The sequence below is a fragment of the Orcinus orca genome, chromosome X (genome assembly GCF_937001465.1).
Source record: "Orcinus orca chromosome X, mOrcOrc1.1, whole genome shotgun sequence".
In the NCBI taxonomy this organism is placed as follows: Eukaryota; Metazoa; Chordata; class Mammalia; order Artiodactyla; family Delphinidae; genus Orcinus; species Orcinus orca.
In genome coordinates this window covers 32,602,001-32,622,895 of record NC_064580.1, presented here as the reverse complement: position 1 = coordinate 32,622,895, position 20,895 = coordinate 32,602,001, and the positions used below count along the sequence as shown (strand labels likewise).

At 35.7% G+C, this 20,895-nt stretch overlaps 1 protein-coding gene across 1 annotated transcript in view; it reads right to left on the bottom strand.

Annotated features, from left to right (window-relative positions):
• The window catches only part of CFAP47 (cilia and flagella associated protein 47), a 541,109-nt gene extending 525,600 nt beyond the window's left edge, over positions 1–15,509 (bottom strand). The window contains 1 exon segment of the mRNA XM_049704952.1: positions 15,375–15,509. Within this exon segment, the coding sequence (XP_049560909.1) occupies positions 15,375–15,509 (135 nt within the window).
• Positions 15,510–20,895: the final 5,386 nt, after the last annotated feature.

The window sequence follows — 20,895 nt, the reverse complement described above, 5'->3', positions numbered from 1 at the left end:
CTAGCAGAAGGAAAGAAATCATAAAAATCAGATCAGAAATAAATGAAAAAGAAATGAAGGAAACAATAGCAAAGATCAATAAAACTAAAAGCTGGTTCTTTGAGAAGATAAACAAAATAGATAAACCACTAGCCAGACTCATCAAGAAAAAAAGGGAGAAGACTCAAATCAATAGAATTAGAAATGAAAAAGGAGAGGTAACAACTGACACTGCAGAAATAAAAAAGATCATGAGAGATTACTACAAGCAACTCTATGACAATAAAATGGACAATCTGGAAGAAATGGACAAATTCTTAGAAATGCACAACCTGCCAAGACTGAATCAGGAAGAAATAGAAAATATGAACAAACCAATCACAAGCACTGAAATTGAAACTGTGATTAAAAATCTTCCAACAAACAAAAGCCCAGGACCAGATGGCTTCACAGGCGAATTCTAGCAAACATTTAGAGAAGAGCTAACACCTATCCTTCTCAAACTCTTCCAAAATATAGCAGAGGGAGGAACACTCCCAAACTCCTTCTACGAGGCCACCATCACCTTGATACCAAAACCAGACAAGGATGTCACAAAGAAAGAAAACTACAGGCCAATATCACTGATGAACCTAGATGCAAAAATCCTCAACAAAATACTAGCAAACAGAATCCAACAGCACATTAAAAGGATCATACACCATGATCAAGTGGGTTTTATTCCAGGAATGCAAGGATTCTTCAATATACACAAATCTATCAATGTGATAAACCATATTAACAAATTGAAGAAGAAAAACCATATGATCATCTCAATAGATGCAGAGAAGGCTTTTGACAAAATTCAACACCCATTTATGATAAAAACCCTCCAGAAAGTAGGCATAGAGGGAACTTTCCTCAACATAATAAAGGCCATATATGACAAGCCCACAGCAAACATCATCCTCAATGGTGAAAAACTGAAAGCATTTCCACTAAGATCAGGAACAAGACAAGGTTGCCCATTCTCACCACTCTTATTCAACATAGTTTTGGAAGTTTTAGCCACAGCAATCAGAGAAGAAAAGGAAATAAAAGGAATCCAAATCGGAAAAGAAGAATTAAAACTGTCACTGTTTGCAGATGACATGATCCTATACATAGAGAATCCTAAAGATGCTACCAGAAAACTACTAGAGCTAATCAATGAATTTGGTAAAGTGGCAGGATACAAAATTAATGCACAGAAATCTCTGGCATTCCTATATACTAATGATGAAAAATCTGAAAGTGAAATCAAGAAAACACTCCCATTTACCACTGCAAAAAAAAGAATAAAATATCTAGGAATAAACCTACCTAAGGAGACAAAAGACCTGTATGCAGAAAATTATAAGACACTGATGAAAGAAATTAAAGATGATACAAATAGATGGAGAGATATACCATGTTCTTGGATTGGAAGAATCAACATTGTGAAAATGACTCTACTACCCAAAGCAATCTATAGATTCAATGCAATCCCTATCAAACTACCACTGGCATTTTTCACAGAACTGGAACAAAAAACTTCACAATTTGTATGGAAACACAAAAGACCCCGAATAGCCAAAGCAATCTTCAGAACGAAAAAAGGAACCGGAGGAATCAGGCTCCCTGACTTCAGACTATACTACAAAGCTACAGTAATCAAGACGGTATGGTACTGGCACAAAAACAGAAAGATAGATCAATGGAACAGGATAGAAAGCCCAGAGATAAACCCACGCACATATGGACACCTTATCTTTGATAAAGGTGGCTGGAATGTACAGTGGAGAAAGGACAGCCTCTTCAATAAGTGGTGCTGGGAAAACTGGACAGGTACATGTAAAAGTATGAGATTAGATCACTCCCTAACACCATACACAAAAATAAGCTCAAAATGGATTAAAGACCTAAATGTAAGGCCAGAAACTATCAAACTCTTTGAGGAAAACATAGGCAGAACACTCTATGACATAAATCACAGCAAGGTCCTTTCTGACCCACCTCCTAGAGTAATGGAAATAAAAACAAAAATAAACAAACGGGACCTAATGAAACTTCAAAGCTTTTGCACAGCAAAGGAAACCATAAACAAGACCAAAAGACAACCCTCAGAATGGGAGAAAATATTTGCAAATGAAGCAACTGACAAAGGATTAATCTCCAAAATTAATAAGCACCTCATGCAGCTCAATAACAAAAAAACAAACAACCCAATCCAAAAATGGGCAGAAGACCTAAATAGACATTTCTCCAAAGAAGATATACAGACTGCCAACAAACACATGAAAGAATGCTCAACATCATTAATCATTAGAGAAATGCAAATCAAAACTACAATGAGATATCACCTCACACCAGTCAGAATGGCCATCATCAAAAAATCTAGAAACAATAAATGCTGGAGAGGGTGTGGAGAAAAGGGAACCCTCTTGCACTGCTGGTGCGAATGTGAATTGGTTCGGCCACTATGGAGAACAGTATGGAGGTTCCTTAAAAACCTACAAATAGAACTACCATATGACCCAGCAATCCCACTACTGGGCATATACCCTGAGAAAACCAAAATTCAAAAAGAGTCATGTACCAAAATGTTCATTGCAGCTCTATTTACAATAGCCTGGAGATGGAAACAACCTCAGTGCCCATCATCTGATGAATGGATAAAGAAGATGTGGCGCATATATACAATGGAATATTACTCAGCCATAAAAAGAAACAAAATTGAGCTATTTGTAATGAGGTGGATAGACCTAGAGTCTGTCATACAGAGTGAAGTAAGTCAGAAAGAAAAAGACAAATACCGTATGCTAACACATATATATGGAATTTAAGGAAAAAAAATGTCATGAAGAACCTAGGGGTAAGGCAGGAATAAAGACACAGACCTCCTAGAGAACGGACTTGAGGTTATGGGGAGGGGGAAGGGTGAGCTGTGACAGGACGAGAGAGAGTCATGGACATATACACACTAACAAACGTAGTAAGGTAGATAGCTAGTGGGAAGCAGCCGCATGGCACAGTGATATTGGCTTGGTGCTTTGTGACAGCCTGGAGGGGTGGGATAGGGAGGGTGGGAAGGAGGGAGACGCAAGAGGGAAGAGATATGGGAACATATGTTTATGTATGACTGATTCACTTTGTTATAAAGCAGAAACTAACACACCATTGTAAAGCAATTATACCCCAATAAAGATGTTAAAAAAAAAAAAAAGAAAGAAAAGAGTTCACATGCCACAACTAAAGGATCCCACATGCCACAACAAAGATCCCGCAGGCCGCAACTAAGACCCAGCCCAGCCAAATAAATAAATATTAAAAATATGTATAAATAAAAGGACACTTTTGAGACTAAAGTCTGCCAGGAATTCCAGCAATTACAACTTTGGGGCAGGCATGGGGAGGTGAGGGTGAGAAAAGTAAGTTCTGTTCCTGTTAAATAGTTGGAGAAAATATAACTTGTAGTGTATCCATCATATAAGTCAATGTTGTATAAACTACCTTTTTCAACCCTGTAAGCATATAGCAGAAACTCTCTCCTCTGTCCTCCCACCCCCATGAAGGAGCTTTTGAAAGTTTTCTTATTTTGTCTCTCCTTTCTCATCTCCCCAACCCTCCCACTCCCCCTTCTCCTCCTTATTACTCTTGCTTTTTTAGCTTAACCTTCAATAATCTCTCTTGCTACCAGATTTACATGCAGTTTTCACAAATGACAGACATTTCTTTTATATTAATAAAATAAAAAAAGAAATTATGATACCAAGACTTTCTTGATGTAATGTGAAGGGATCCTATGATACATGTTAAGTAAAATAATTTTAAAATTTCTGATAAGAGAAAAGCTGCTGGAAAAAGAGAAAGAGAAATATTTCTGGGTTCAGAAGCTTTAAAATTTAGTTCTCACTCTATCTCCAGTGTTCCACAGAAACATATGTGTGTGTGTATGTGTTGCATGTCCATACGTACACACACAAAGAGAAAGAGAAGAGGGGAGAGGAGAGGGAGTCAAATTACCCACTGACAAGAATGTTTTTATTCAGGGTATCACATCTCAAAGTGACTTACAGATAGTACTTTCTATGTGTGCCACAATATGAAAATAGATTGGAAAGCCTCTTTGCAGGGAATTTCTGAACCAGTGAAATAATCCTTCTTCAAACTGAGATGTTAATTTCTTTATTTAGTGATGGGAATTAGGTGGATCTGCCCCTCCTAAAATGGAATTTTTCCCCTATAATCGGTCCTTTACCTGAAAAATTGTTCATTATTGGGAAACTTGTATGTGTGTGTGTGTGCTCTTATCCAACTATTTGATTAGAGATAAAGATATTTGAGTAGTGCATTTCAAAGTATGGTCCATGGAAGGACCATACTGAACAAATGTTCAGTCCATGAACATTTTGTTCCTGGTCCATGATAAGTACAGAAATTGAAAGGAAGAGTTTAGACACATTAATAGCAATTTGATATTATCAGACTTCATGTTCTCTCTCCTCATGATGAAGGGAATCTTCTGACAAGTTATTTCACTTCATTTGCCACAGGACATCATGTTCTGAACTGTTGATGTTCCACACATGGTTTCATTTAAAGCTGAATAAGCCAGATTTTTGGAAATGCGTTGTTGATCATTGTGACTGACCTGGTCAACCCATGAATGGGCCAAGCCACATCCCATTGAAGAGTGAGATGTACTTAAACATTTATAATCCTAGTATAGAGGAGGAGGTGAGTTCTGACAGCAGAGAGGGAAGAATTTACATCTTTCTGTAGGGCCAAAGAACAGATACACCTGGCCGCCCACATGGGTGAGGCTTCCTGGAGAATCCCATGTGTGAGAGCGGAGCCAGCACCCTGTGTGAAGACCTGAGGGAATGAGGCTGAAGCTTAAGAACAAGACCAGTTCTTGGGGCCCTAAAAGTGGCTTCTTTAAGAAAACAGGAAAGCAATCTCCACTAACAATAAGGTTTCAGTAGAGTCTAGTTAAAAACACAGCCTGGATCTCCTTTGTGCTGCTGGGAATTAATTTATCTGGAACTAAACTTCAGTCTTCACCTACCCATAGGGGGTTCATTCCAACTGGCATCCATTCTGATTGATTGGTAACCTTTCTGTACCACAGTTAAATATTCCAAATATCACCTATGGCAATGTTCCTCCTTCAGGTCTTCAGAGTAGGTACAGCACACACCAGCTGTTCTCTCTTGGAGTTATACTCAACCTTGACAAGAAGAATGGAAGCAAGACCTTAGGAAAAGAAACTAAGACATTGTTTGGGAGCATAGGAGGCAGTATACTTGTCAATTCTGAAAAAAAGCTGGAGAAGAGATACTTTTACAGGAAATTGTCTTAGCTTAGGTTCTTACTCCACATTCAACAAGTGGCTATGTTCTGGGAACTGGGTTCTTTTTGGGGTGTGTGTGTGAATGCATGCACATGCACTAAGATAATTTTGATATAAATTTTCATTGGTTTCATTATCCTTTAAAAAGAGTATATATGTCATGTCATATGTCTTTGGCTAATGATTCTCCTGAGATTCCCAGATCGCCCTCCCTTCACCTCCTCTGTCCCCTTATGGAATTTTTCAGCCACAGACATAAACTTAAAGGCCTATAGAACCGGGGTCCTCTCAGACCCTAAATTCACATCTAGGGAATAAGTAAGGTGATTATCCACAACATTTTAATAAGTTTGATTTCAGTGGACTGAAAGAGTTATTCCACTTAAATGTCCGTTGTATTGGGAGGACATGGAAGAGAGTTCACTACATTCTTTTAATTCTTATTTAATGAGATGTTGCAGATGAACGCAATCAGTTGAGGAAATTAGTGTTCTTGGCAAGTCACTAATATAGTCCAAATGCAATCTACATAAATGAGAAATAAATACTGTCTCTTTCTAAGGCTAGCACCCTATGAAAGCCAACTTTTTCAATTGGAATTTGACCCCAATTTGTAGGTGGGTAATGGGATAAGCACTCAACCAGGAGGTCCCAATAACTGACTGTATACCTTAATATTGCCACCAATTATTTAATGAAATTTTAAATTTTATTTCTTTTAACAAATATTTATATGGTACCTACTGTGCATCAGATATTTATTTAAGTACTTTATGAAAAAATAATTATTTTACTCTTCTATAAAACCCCATAGAAGTACTGTTATTATCCCTCTATTACAGAAGAGGAAACTGAGGCACAAAGAGGTTAAATACATTGCTCCAGGTCACACTGCTATTAAGTAGCAAAGCCAGGATTTGTAGCTGGATGGTATGGCTCTAGACTTTGTTCTCCATAATCACTACATTATGCTGCCTACCATAGGACAACCACTATGTCAGAGTAGAGAAGGAGCATCCTATTAAAATCTCATAAATCATGCTATGTAGGTAGCTAGCCACTTATCCGATGAATAAGACCAGTTGGAGAGATCAATATATTCTTAAACATTATAAATATATACACTATAATATGCATTCATAATATGTTTTTAAGTATATTCTCAATACATATATCAATACATAGTCTTAATACATATTCTTATGCATTAAAATATATATTATAGGGCTTCCCTGGTGGGGCAGTGGTTGAGAGTCTGCCTGCCGATGCAGGGGACACGGGTTCGTGCCCCGGTCCGGGAAGATCTCACATGCCGCAGAGCGGCTGGGCCCGTGAGCCACGGCCGCTAAGCCTGCACGTCCGGAGCCTGTGCTCCGCCACGGGAGAGGCCACAGCAGTGAGAGGCCCGCGTACCGCAAAAAAAAAAAAAAAATATATATATATATATATATATATATATAAAAAATACTACCCTTGATCACTTAACATGATTATAACAGCCTTTGTTCCTACTTAGATATTTTAAGGTTTTAATATATTAAAGCTCAAGCCCACCAAACTATGGTCAGAAATAGTGCTCAAATCTTACTGACCTTTTTCTACATTTTCCTGCCTTGAATTACATGTTATGCATGTCATGTCTTATTGTGTTGGACAGAGGTCATAAAATGTAATACATGTAATTTTTGACCACTATTTATGATATACAATAGGCTTACTTGATGCTTGTTAAGATAACATATTGTAGTAATATGTTATTATTACTTATTATGTTTTATACTTATTAACATGAGTAACTTAAGCCATTTATTTTATACACACAAATCCAGGTTAAGAATTTATCTTCCCTTCTCTAACCACTTTTGAATAAAATATTTGTCTGCGCTTACCATGACCCAACCAGGGCGGCGGTAAAAAAAAAAAAAAAAAAAAAAAGAGTAAATCTGGAAGAAATATAGAGGCCTCTGGGAAAGTTTTGCTTATGAAAGGGTCAAATTTGACTGGCGTCACTCTTCCTCATCCTTCCTGCCTTAAGATGGGGTACAGTGGCTGAAGATGCAATAGCCATCTTTCAGCCATGAGTCAACAAGCATAACGAAAAAAGATGAATACACTAAGTATGGGAGAGCAGAAAGATAGAAATTGCATGAATCTTTGATGGGATAGTTCAGCAGATGAATCAATGCCAGCATGGCCTACTCCAGAGTTCATGTTCCTTGAGAAAACCCACACTTGTTTAAGACCCTGTTAGTATGGATTTCTGTTACTTATATCAGAAAACATATGCAATCAATACCACCAAAGAAATCCCAGGCACTCAATATATTGAATTTAATTACCCAATTAATAAAATGGTAACCAACCAGTTATGTCCCTAGCTCATTCACTACCTTCATCCCATTCTACACACATCCCTAGATCACCACTATGCATAATAGATGGCAATTGCATGTCATCAACAACTTGTCATTCATTAATTCAAAAATATATATTTAATGTTACTGAACACTTTCTATGTGCCTGATACTCTGCTAAACAGTTGTGAAAAAAATGTTCAGAAGCAGGCTAGGAACATTCTCACCCTAATAAAACTTTACAGTCTAGTGTGGGAGAAAGATTCTAATTATATATTATCATAAAATAAATACATTTGATATAAGTCTAATGAAGAAGAGGTATGTGTTGCTACAAGACGATAAATTAAGGAGATTTAACTAGTCAAAGAAATCACAAAGGCTGCCCTAAAGAGGTGATTAATGTTTTCCTGAAAGCTAAAGAATGAATAAGTAAGTTCATAAGAGATATAGGCCTATAATTTTCTTTCTTATGGTATCTTTCTCTAGTTTTCGGTAACAGATTAATGCTGACCTCATAGAATGAGTTGAGAAGAATTCCCTCCTCTTCAATTTGTGGAAAGAGTTCTTGCATTATTGGTATTATTGATATTGGTTTTATTTCTTCTTTAAATGTTTGAGAATTCACCAGGGAACTGATGTTAACCTGGGATTTTCATTGTGGGAAGCTTTTTAACTACAAATTCCATAACTACAAATAACCCTAGATATAGGGTTATTCGGGTTATATTTTTCTTGTGTGAGCTTTGGTAGTTTCTGTCTTTCAGGAACTTATAGAATCATATAAGTTATTGAGTTTATTAGCATAAAGTTGTTTATAATAACTCCTTATCATTTTAATATCTGTAGAGTTTGTAGTGATGCCACCTTTCTCATTCTTGACATTGGAAATTTGTGTCTTTTCTATTTTTCTGATCGGCCTGGATACAAATTTATCATTTTTGTTAAGCATCTCAAATAACCAGCTTTTAGTTTCACTGGTTTTCTCTAATATTTTTCTGTTTTAAATTTCATTGATTTCTGTTCTGATATTATTTCCTTTCTTCTGCTTACTTTATGATTCATTAGCTTTTCTTTTTCTAGTTTCTTAAAGTGGAAGCTGAAGACATTGATTTGAGACATTTTTTTTCTTTTCTAATATAGGAATTTAATAAGTTTCCCACTAAATAGGGCTTTAGCTGCATCACACAAGTATAATACATTTTTTTTTCATTTTCATAAACGTCAAAATACTTCCTAATTTCTCTTTTGATTTCTTCTTTGATACATGGATTATGTATATTACTTAGTTTTCAAATATTTGGAGATTTTCAAGACTTTTTGTTTTTGATTTCTAACAATTTTATGGTGGTCAGAGGACATACTTCGTGTGAATGGAATCCTTTAAATTGAATAAAACTTTTTTATGACCCATAATATGGCCTATCTTGGTAAATATTTCACGTGTACATGAAGAAAAATTAGCAATCTGCTGTTGGGTAGATTGTTCTATAAATGTCAATTAGCACAAGTTGGCTGATAGCACTCCTCAGGGCTTCTATATCCTTACCAATTTTCTGCCTACATGGTCTATCAATTATTGGCCAAGAGGTATTAAAATGTTCACCTATAATTGTTGATCTGGAGAAAGATGGGGAGTAAAGTGAATATTGTCATTACTCCCAAAAATACATTTCCCTCTACCCCACTGTGCCACGGTATAAAAATCACATGGTTTGGAAGTGATTGAACCTATCCAAGGCTCTAAGAGCAGACAGTGATTGGTGAAAGCCAATCAGGATTATTCTGCTTTCTTGCCAAAGTGACTGATTCAGATATCCCAAGGAAAGTCAATTAATCTGTGATATTCTCCTAGTTGATAAGATTGGTTCAGCACTCTATTTGGGTCATTAAGTTTCAACTAGTGGTTTGCTGAGGGCCTCTTGGAATACAATGTCTATGCTATTTGAAAGAATTACCAGAAGGGATCATTGCTCTTCCCTTTTGGATTTTGTGGTGGGTGGATGTGATGACTGGAGCTGCTCTAGACATTTTGTCACCAAGAAGAAAGGCATTCTAAAGACGCAACTGACATCATGAAGCTGGGGCTGAAATAAGTTACACATATTTATTGTAATCTTTGATCTACTGAATCAAATAAAAAAATAGGGCTATATTATAGCTGGTCAGTAGTGCCCTTTGTTTAATTTTGCTTGCATTGAATTTTCTGATACTTGGAATTGACTGTGTCCTGGTTTAGGAGGGTAGTGGTAGCATCATTCAGGTTTAACATACTATAAGCTTAAAACCTGGATAAAATACTTTGAAAAATGTTAATATGGGAGAAAAAATATTTAACAAAAAATTTGGTAAAATAAAACAGGCCAACAAAGTATGATCTATTGATTTGTCTAAATCTAGGGATTTACAAGATTTAGATCTCCTGACCCTGACCCGTATTCAGGCATAAGATTGAATATTTATTTCCAGAGGAGTATAAAACAGAGACTTCCCAACTGAGGGGCACCAGGCATTGCTGAGGGCAGAGTACTGTACTAAAAAGAGTGTTAAAAGCTCTCAGTCCTCTTACCTCATTTGGATATCATGGCAGCAAGCTTATAAAAGCTGGAAGGTATCTGACTACTCAAAGGGGAAATACTGCCATTGGGCATTGCCTTTGAGTACAGCATTTCCCTAAGAAAACACTCTTACTAGACTGCCATTCTGGAAAGCTCACAATTTACAAAATTCATCTATGTGTACAGAAATTTCAGCATTTTAGTGCCTCACTCTTAAATATAAGCAAGTAGTCAAGACTCTCCTATAATCATTTGAAAAGTGTTAACATTACAGAGATCAAAGACATAAGGCATAAACAACTTAAAGGAAAGAGAGACCATACTGGATGATAAAATCTTAAGAACAGAGAAGAAATTATTTATATCTTCAGAAAGATAATAGAGAATATTATAGCCATGACTTAAGAATAGGATGCTATAAATAGAATTAATGGAAGTTGAAAATATGAACATAGATATGAGAAATTCGATAGAAAATCTGGAAGACAAAATTGAAAAAAAAAATCTCTTAGAAGAGATGTCAATAAACTTTGTATTAAATGACCAGATATTACATATTTTAGGCCTGCAAGGCATATTGTCTCTGTTGCAGCTCAACTCTGCAGTTATAAAAGAATGGATGTGGCTGGGTTCCCATAAAACTTTACTTAGAAAAATGGGTGGCTAACCCATGGACCGCAGTTTGCTAATCTTTAACCTAGAAGATACTTTCAAAAGCCTAAGGGATGGAAAAAAAGGGCAGAAAAACACAATAAGATTAGAAGACATCCATATGTCCAATGGCCACATAGTAGGTGTTCCAAGAAGGGAAAAACAAAACAAAAAAGGCCATAATCAAAGGCATATTCAAGACAATTTTATGGAATTTAGGGATATGATTTTCCTGATTGAAAGGTCTCATTATTTCTCAACACCATGGATCCAAACACAACTATGACTAGGTAAAACTGTGGAAATTTCAAAGAAAAGAAGTAAAGAGAAAATCCCAAGAGTTTCCGAAGTGGGTGGTAGGGGGGAAAGTATACATGCAAAGAACAAGAAATCAAAATGGCTTTGGTCTTCTTCAGCAGAATATTGAATACTAGAAAATGCTGCAGCAACAGCTTCAAGATTTAAGAGATAATTATATACGAAATTAAACTACTGATTAAATGTGTGGGTAAACTGATAATATTTTCTGTCAATCAAGGCGTTAACTTTACCTCACAGGCCCTTTTCCCAGGAAACCAACTAAGAGATTATGTTCTACTCAAACGAGGCCAAGGAAAACAAAAATAGTATTCAGGAAATAAGGTGTCCAACTTAAGAGAGTGGTGATAGAAAACCTCAGGGAGATGACAGATATGCAACAAACCTAGCAAGCATCCAGTGAAGATTGAAGGTCAGAGGGCAACAGAACAGATGTCTCCAAGAAGAGTGAATGAATAGAATGCTTGATGAGTTTTAATGTGTTGAGAAATTATTTAAACAACTAGGGGAGGTTTGGGAGGAATATATTAGTGAAAAACACATAGAAGCAAACTAAAAACATAAAAATAACATTAATTACTTGGAAAAATGAAAAGCTTAGTATGAAAATGAAAATATTACTTAAAAGTGATTATTTTTTATTGAGATATAATAATATAAAAGAAGAATATTGATCCAAACGAAATTACAATATAACTATATCAGGAAAATGGCATATGTATGTGCTGGTGAGCTGGTTGATGAGATTACTAAATCATCACCTTCTAAAATAAAAAATGACAACACAAAATGCTGGTGAGAATAGAGCAACTGAATCATTCATAAATTTCTGGTGGGAATATAAAAGAGTACAGCCACTCTGGAGAACAGTTTGGCATTTTCTTATTAAACTAAACATGTAACTACCATATGACCAACAAATTGCATTCATAGGCATTCATCCTAGAGAAATGCAAACTTAGGCTCACACAATAACTGAATGTTCATACTAGCATTATTCATAACAGTTAGAAACAGTCCAGATGCCTTCAACAGGCAAATAAACTCTGATATATCCATACTGTGGAATACTACTCAACAGTGAAAAGAAACAAACTATTGATACACACAACAACTTGGGAAAAATCTTCAGAGGATTATGGTAAGTGAAATAAATCCATTCCAAAAGGTTACATAGTATATGTAACCTTTACATAACATGTTTAAAGTGATAACAGAAATACAGGGCATATCAGTGGTTAGGTATGGGATATGGCAGAAGAGAGCTGGGTGTGGTTCTAAAAGGGCAAGAGGAGGGATCCTTGTGGTGTTGGAACTGTTCAATATCTTGACTGTAGCGGTAGATACATGAACCTACACAGGTGATAGAATTATACAGAACTGAATACACTTACACACACATACACACACATACACACACATACACACACAAATGAATATGGGTAAAACTGGCAATCTGAATAATATCAATGCCTTATATCAATGTCAACATGCTGGTCATGATATTATAGTGTTGCAAAATGTTACCATTGAGGAAAACTAGGAAAATATTACACAGACATCTCTGTATTATTTCTTACAATTGCATGTGACTCTACAAATCTCTTAACACAAAATTTAAATTTTAAAGAAAATTTAAACAAAATAGAATTTTAAATAAATGCAAATAAGTAAAAGTTTTATGGAATTCCCTACCCCACCCCAAAATGTTACCATTGGGATATCTGGATAAAGTGTACATGAGATGTAAAAACAAAATAAAGAAACTCAATGCGTTTGTTTATAATACTTTGTATGGCAAGTGTCACACTTTTACTCAAAATTCTAAATCATTCCATTTTTTGTTGTGCATCTAGAGGGAGATTTACTTCATGTATAAGAGTGTAATTCAGCCAGACAGTGAGAAGAACATAAAAAATCCTGCAGAGACAGCACACCCTGTGAGAATTTGCTCACTAAATTTGTGCCAGTGAGGCAAATTGATTATCTGGTTTCTAGTCGTTTCAGATGTCCTTCATTATATTTATAGCTAGCTATAAGTTGTCTGTTGTTTTCTTGTGGAAGTGTAAATAGCCAGTGGGTGCTCTCTTGGTTGACCTGTGTAGCAGGAAAATGACACATCAGCAATAAAGGACTTGATTTATTTCTCGTTGTAACCTTTCATTTCCTACGCTACATCAGGTTTGGGTACAATCAAAAGGACTGGTGGACAACTGCAGTTGTATTTGGTATTGTGGCTGGACTGGTTTGTTTACTCTAAGTTACTCAAGCCCCTCCTTTCCTTGTGGGTCACTCGCATGTCTCCTGGGTCAGTGTATAGAGTTGTGGGTCCTTACATGGTAGCCACTGGCCATGTGTGACAATTTAAATGAAAGCTTAGATTAAGTACAATTACATGAAATAAAAAATGTAGTTCCTCCATTGGAATAGCCATATTTTAAGAACTATATAACTAGTAATAAGTGCACTGATATTTTATGTTTCTATAACTATTATGAGAACAAACTATTTCCAAAAATTTCTATAACAAGAGAAGGAATTGACCAGTTCATGTTAAATAAAAACAAAAATGAAAACTCAACTGTTTTGCCCAGTAGGCAATACATTTGACTGGAGCTGAAAGTATTCCCTTTATATTATTTAGCTCTTCATTTTATTAAAAAAATTTTCAGGATGTTAGCATAGAATTTATGAGTATAGCACAACACTAGTTATATGTATCTCTGAACCCATCAAAGCTTATTATGATCTTGAAAGCTTAGGTGTGTCAGCTGTATTATTATTCTTCCTTTTCCCACTCTTGAAATATGTGTCATTCTTTCTCATTTTCCTCCTCCTACTTTTAGACTCTGACCAAGGAACCATGAAGAAAGACTTACAGAGTTGGTTTTTTTAACTTAATTTTAACATAACCTAAATGTGTTAGGTTTAAATAAAACGAGCACATGCATAAGAAAATTAAGTCAGTCACCAGAATAGTGGGTCTGGTAAATGGTATTAACTTTCCAAAGTTGAGATTTGGGGATAGAATTCCTCTCTAGTCCTCACACAGAGAAAGAGAAAGAATATTCACCTTCATCTTTCCCCCAGTGTCAAGGCAGACTAATAGGCTTTTGTTACTCTGACTGCCTAATTCCTCAATTATTAATTCTTCTCTAAGGAGCTTGGAGTGTGGGAGGGAATTTCCAGTCAGAATTTGGGGATTGAGACCAACTCATATTTTAAAGAGCTATTAGAGATGAATCCTTACATTTTGTAGAAGCATACTCAATATTGGTTTTTTCATATGTATCTCTGGGTTATGTTTGCTCTTTGATGTTTGTAAGATTTTCTTATAAATTAGATGCCATTGATTTTTAGTATTCTGTATTTTAAAGTATTTTTAATATATTTTTGAATTACTAATCCATTACTTCAACTATAGAGTAACAGAATTAATATTTAATGACAAACTCTAGTATAATACTTACTCATTTTCTTTGTTTTAAATACATGACTTACAAAAAAATAGTAATGCAACATTAAAAAAAAAAGTAGAAAAGAAAAATTTTTATCTACCCATAATCCCACCCTCAAATATAATCATTTGAATTTCTTCATTTTACCTCAATCTTTGTCTGCTGATCACTTGAAATAGTAGGTAATAGCCTATATATTAATATTTATTTATATGTATGTTTATTTATCTAATATTAATTTAAAAATATTTTCTCTATAATTATCACTTTTAATAATTTCAGTTGATGCATAAGGTTCATCAGTTTGCTATGCTGGTATAACATAAATATTCTATATCTTACGATTTTTAGAAATTTCTTTAATTTTTATTTTTCTTTATATAATTATGTTAGTCAGCTTCCAAGATGGCTCCCAATAATCCTCACCTCCCAACATTTATGCCTTTATGTAGTCCCCTCCAGTATTGACTAGGGCAAACCTGTGACCCAGCGGGTACTTTGGATACAACACTGTGACTTCCAAGCTAAGTCATAAAAGGTGTTGCAGCTTCTTCCTTGTGCTCTTGGATTGCTCACTGTGGGAGAAGCTGGCAGGTATATACGGAGGACACATAAGCAGCCCTGTGGAAAATTCCATGAGGAAAGGAACTAAGGTCTCTTTCCAGTAGCCGGCACCCTCTTCCCAGCCATGTGAGTCAGTCACCTTGGAATCTGGTCTTTCAGTCCAGGTCAAGCCTTCACATGACTGAAGCTCTGCAATCTGAGTCCTGACTGAGACAACACAGGAGACCCAAATGCAGAAGTGACCATCTAGGCCACTCCCGAATTTCTGATCCATAGTAACTATGATAGATAGTAATTGATTATTTTGGGATAATTTGTTATGCAGCAATATCTAACTAATACAAATATTTTCTTTACAGATAATCTGAAATGCAGCTTTTGTTAATGGACAAAAATGGTTTCTATATAATGTATTACTGTCATTTATAAAATAAATTTGTTACTTCATATAAATGAAAAGTTATGTCAAAAAATATAAGGGAGAAATTGCACAAATATCACAGGCATTATATCACTATCAGCATTCTGAATTGTAATCACTATCAGCATTTGAATTTTTTCTAAACATACTTCAATATATACATTTTTATAAAAATGTGTATATATACATATCCAAATAATCATTTTGATGGCTCTATATTATTCAGTTTTATAGATATACCCTAATATATTTTACCAATTCACTCTTTGGACATTTAGGCTGTCTCCATCTATTTAGTGTTATACTAGAACCACGATCAGTAGCTTTTTATTGACGTTTGTTTTCATAATTCTCTATACGTTTTTCTTATGACTAATTTCTTAGAACTTAGAGGAAACTCATACACATACACATTTATAATAGAAATATTGAAATCTATTCTTATGGAGGCTGTGGGGTGGGGATCTAGCAATATTTGTTCCTTAAATTTTCTCTGATATTCCCACACTATTTATAGAATAACATTCAGTGTCTACAGTAATTTAAAATGACTCCTTTATGATACACTAAATTCTCTTATGTACTTAGGTCTGTTTATAGAATCTGAATTAATTATATCTTTTGATCTATCAGTCCACTGAAATCCTGGCATTTCAATTTTTCGTTTTGAATTACAGCAATTTTAGACTCTTCTTCGCTACTTGGTACAAAAATTCTTACCTCAAAGACATCCATTACACAGATTTCTTGACTCTTCTCACCCATTTACTTGTCTAGATGAAAGAGATAAACAATAGAATATTTTTTTCCTGTTTCAAGAAAAAAGGCTCTTTATGATATTGAATTGGGATGACCTTATGTATGTATAAGTTTGGGAAAATTGATATATTTAAAATACTGAGTTTTCCCATTCAAGAAAGCATGTTTTTCCATTTAAGTTTATCTTTATATGCATAAGTGTTGAGAGAATATTTTTCCATTATTCTTTTAAATTAGTTATTCCTAGTCCAAAAGATAGCTTAATTTATTTATTTCCATTTCATCGTGCATCTGATTCTCCTACTGAACTTCTCTGATTAGTTCTGGCATATTTTCAGTTATTCTTCAAGGTTTTCTAAGTAAACAGTTTATCAGTCTCATAAAATGGTAACTAACTAATGTTTCTTCTCCTCCTCCTCCTTATTCTGCCTCTTCTTCCCCTTCTTCTCTCCTGCTTCGTCTTTATGGTTAGAATATCTAGAATTATGTTGAATCCTTGTGTTAATGTTAGGCATCCTGACCTTGTTCCTTCCTGAAAGGAAATGCTTATAGTGTTTCAGAATTACTGTGCCAGTTGAAGAAACATGTGGCAAACTCAAAGGGAGTATTTATCACAGCTGGGTTAATTTTCTATAGTCTGGATCCCTATCTCCTCATCTCTCATTCCACCCTCTACTCCACTCTCCTTAAACTACTCTTGCAAAAGTCACCAAGGGTAAATCCAGGGGATACTTTTCAGTCTTTTCGCTAATGGAATTTACTGCGGTATTTGATACCATTGACCCCTTCTATGATTTGTAAACACCCTCCTACCTTGTCTTCCACAAGACCCCTTTCTCCTATTTCATCTTATTTCTCTGCCCTCCTCAGGGTTCTTCCTCCACTTATCCTACAGAGGACAGGTCTCCTTTCTCTTCACGAGAGATGCTCTCTCTCAGAGTTTTCTTATCCACTGACAAGTTTCTGGAACTGATCCTATAAGGTGATACCTTCCACCTCTGAAAATGTTGAAAGAGCATTACAGGTAAAGTCTGTAGCCTATGGTCCCTTTCATCACATGCACCTCCAAGCCTGGCTTGTTGGCTCTTGCCCACAGGTTTTGTGATGGATGCTTTAGAAAGCCCAAGGCTGGGGTTCAAGATGGTCAGTTTCATATGGATCCAGCCTATTGTTTTCACTCCAAGTTTCAGGATCCCATTCTTTGTCAATCAGTGCCCAGACTTTCACATGAGAAATTAGTAAGCCTCTGACTGTCAGTGTGATTCAGTAACCCACACAATGAAATTTTGCTTTTGATTTTAAGCAGCATCAGCCCTGTGACCACAGAAGTAAAAGCTTCTTTTAGGAATGACAAGGAAACTCTCATCATTTTCTCTTTGTGAGCACACAAGCGAACTCAAAAGAATCTATCCCATATCATAGTCCCTTCAGTAGTCATTACTCCCATAATAATCAAGTGCAGCAGCCACTCGAGCCCCTAAAGCACAAGTTTCATTTGGCATTTCATCACAATCAACAACAAGCGAAAGCTGGATTAATTGTGAAGCCACTGCATGCTGTTTTACTAGCATCCTGTTTCCCACTGACAAAGAACTCAGCACTGTGCCCAAGCCCAAAGGCATGACCAAACCAAAATCCTATCTTTGAGGATCTATCTCCTGGGATCACTACCAAGTGCCAAGTATGTATCAGTCTGGATTCAACCAAGAGAAGGAAACAAGACAGTAATTTGAACAGGGAAAGATTAATATAAAGAATCATTAACTATAACAGGATTGGTGTGATGATGGATTAGCTAGTAAAGAGGAAAGATAACTAAAAAATATAACAATTTATATATAAATTTCAGCCACTATGCTAAAAAAAATCAGCCACTATGCTAAGGCTAAGATAGAGCACACCAGGAAGTTGCCTCTCCCCCAGGGCTGAGATCCAGACCTTCTTGGAGAGAGTGCAGGCATGGGTCACTAAATGGCAGAGAATCTGCTGTTGTAGGACACTGGCAGAAACACTTGCTGGAAATCTTCCCTCTAGGGTGAGGAGAAAAGTAGTTCATGGCTTAGTGGCTCTTCAGACACTCTGCTACACAACTGCTTGAGGGAGGGTGCGGGGAACTACTTACTGCTGCCTTCTGCTGCCCACCACATACTGCAAGAGCTGGGCGCTGGAGAAACAGCCTGTGCTGTAGTTACAGGAGCCAGAGGACCCAGCACACTGGAACCCGGAAGCAAAACGGTTCCTCCTGCAGTGTATCTCTAGCGCCCTCTGTTGAGAAAGATTCTGTGTCAGCCGGCAAAAGAAAAATTACCCACATTCATTTTCCCAGAGCAGTCTAAAATGGTGCATCTGGAACTGAGAGGTAATAAATTGATAATCGGCACCAGAACATATAACATGGAAAGGATTAGATTTAATCCCATCAAGCTACTGAAACTCTTGGAGTTTCAATTTTCTCCTCTTCAATAGGGAGATGATAATACCTAATAGGGCTATTATGAGGATTAGATATATTTTATATAAAACACTTATTAGAGTACTTGGCACATATTAGGAGGCCTAATATAAAGTGTTGATTACGGGGTTTTAGCAATAGTTAACATTACTATTAGCACTGAGTTCATAACATATGTATAAAATTTTGCATCTTATATTTTTAACTGAAAATCATGTTATTATTTAAAATATTTCCTAAATGTAATTGTTTAAAATTAATTTTTTAAAAATACTGAATTTCATAGATTACATAAGACACTAATTTTGATAAAAAGATAGCTAAGACAATATTATTGATAACAAAGAAAATTTTGTAGGCATTTTTCACAATATCATTTTCCTGTTTTTAAAAAATCTCAAAACCATAAGATATGTTATCCCAGAATTCAATTTCTGCCCCATCTTGTACACACACAATGATTAAATAACATTCTTCATTTTCAACTAACATTTTCAACATGATCTATTCTCTGATACAATTTTGATACTTGGCTTTGAAATATTTGAAATAAAATATTTATTAGCAGCAAATTTTGTATTAGATTATTCATTGTGTTGTCTTTTGGATGTGTCAACTTGGCTAGGCTAATGTCCCCATTTATCTAAACATTAATCTAGATGTTGTTATAAAGGTAGTTTGTAGATGTGATTTAAGTCCATAAACAGATGATTTTTAAATAATGTAGATTAGCAAAGATAACTGGGATGGGCCTGATTTAATCAGCTGAAAGGCCTTAAAAGCAGAGCTCGGCCTTCCTTCAAGAAGAACAAATTCTGCCCGCATACAGCAGCTTCAGGTCATGTTCCAGAGTTTCAGTCTGCCTTTCCTAATGGTCAGCCCTTTTGATTTCGAATTTGCCAAGCCAACTCCCACAACTGTGTAAGCCAATTCCTTGCAATAAATCTCTTAACATTAATTCCTATTGGTCCTGCCTCTCTGGTTGGACCTTGACTGACACACCAGAAAAGATGGAGTATTTTACTTCTTTAAATATATCAATGTTCTCAAAAAAAAAATCAGCTGTGAGCTGCTAAATAGAGAAGTTGGCACCGGTGGTAGGAAAGTAAGCAAAGCTGAGTCTAGCTAAAGAGTATTTAGATGAATAAAAACCATAAAACACACTTTGGAAGCACATTATAAATATGTCCAAACTCATCAAACTATATACACTAAAATATATGCAGTTTTCTATACATCAATTATACTTCAATAAAGTGTTTTTTAAAAAAAGAAATTTAATTTTGTCTCCTTTGAAGTAATGTAAATGCCATGGTAAAACGTTGGTAAAAGAGAAGAATAATCTTGCCACTCTAACAAAACCACTGTTAACAGCTCTCCTTACGTGCATCTGTGTGTGTGTGAGCTGTTATCAAAGGGAAAATATAATTTTGTTTCTAAAAGCAAGTTTGGACTTCCAATTCTGGAAAAGGTAAAATGGACTTATTTCTCTCTGTTCTTCCTACAGCTAAAACCCCTATATATAATACATTAAACAAACATAAAAAGACCTTCCAAAATGTTGGGGAGACTGAGGCAAATTTGCTAGGGTCCTTGGGGCTTGAAGAACAGCATGTCAGGGAGCTCCCTGGGTTTTCATTTTCATTTTGCCTCCTGTGTTCCCCAGACAGGGTGCTAGAGAAGTTCACAGCCCAGAAAAGCCAACAGGTACAGACAAAAAGTTAAATACTGTGTGATTACAGTTATATAACATTCTTGAAATGACAAAATTTTACAGATGAAGAACTGATTAATGGTTGCCAGGGGTTAGGGATGTAGGCAAGAATATGACTACAATGGGGTAGTAAAAGGGAATTTCTTTGTCATGATGGGATTTTCTGAATCTTGATTGTTATCGTAGTTATATGAATCTATACGTTTGAAAAAATGCATACATACATACACACACATACCACAAATCTATGTATGTAAAAATAGGTGAAATCTGAATAAACCTGTAGTGTCCTTAATTGCATGGTACCAATGTCA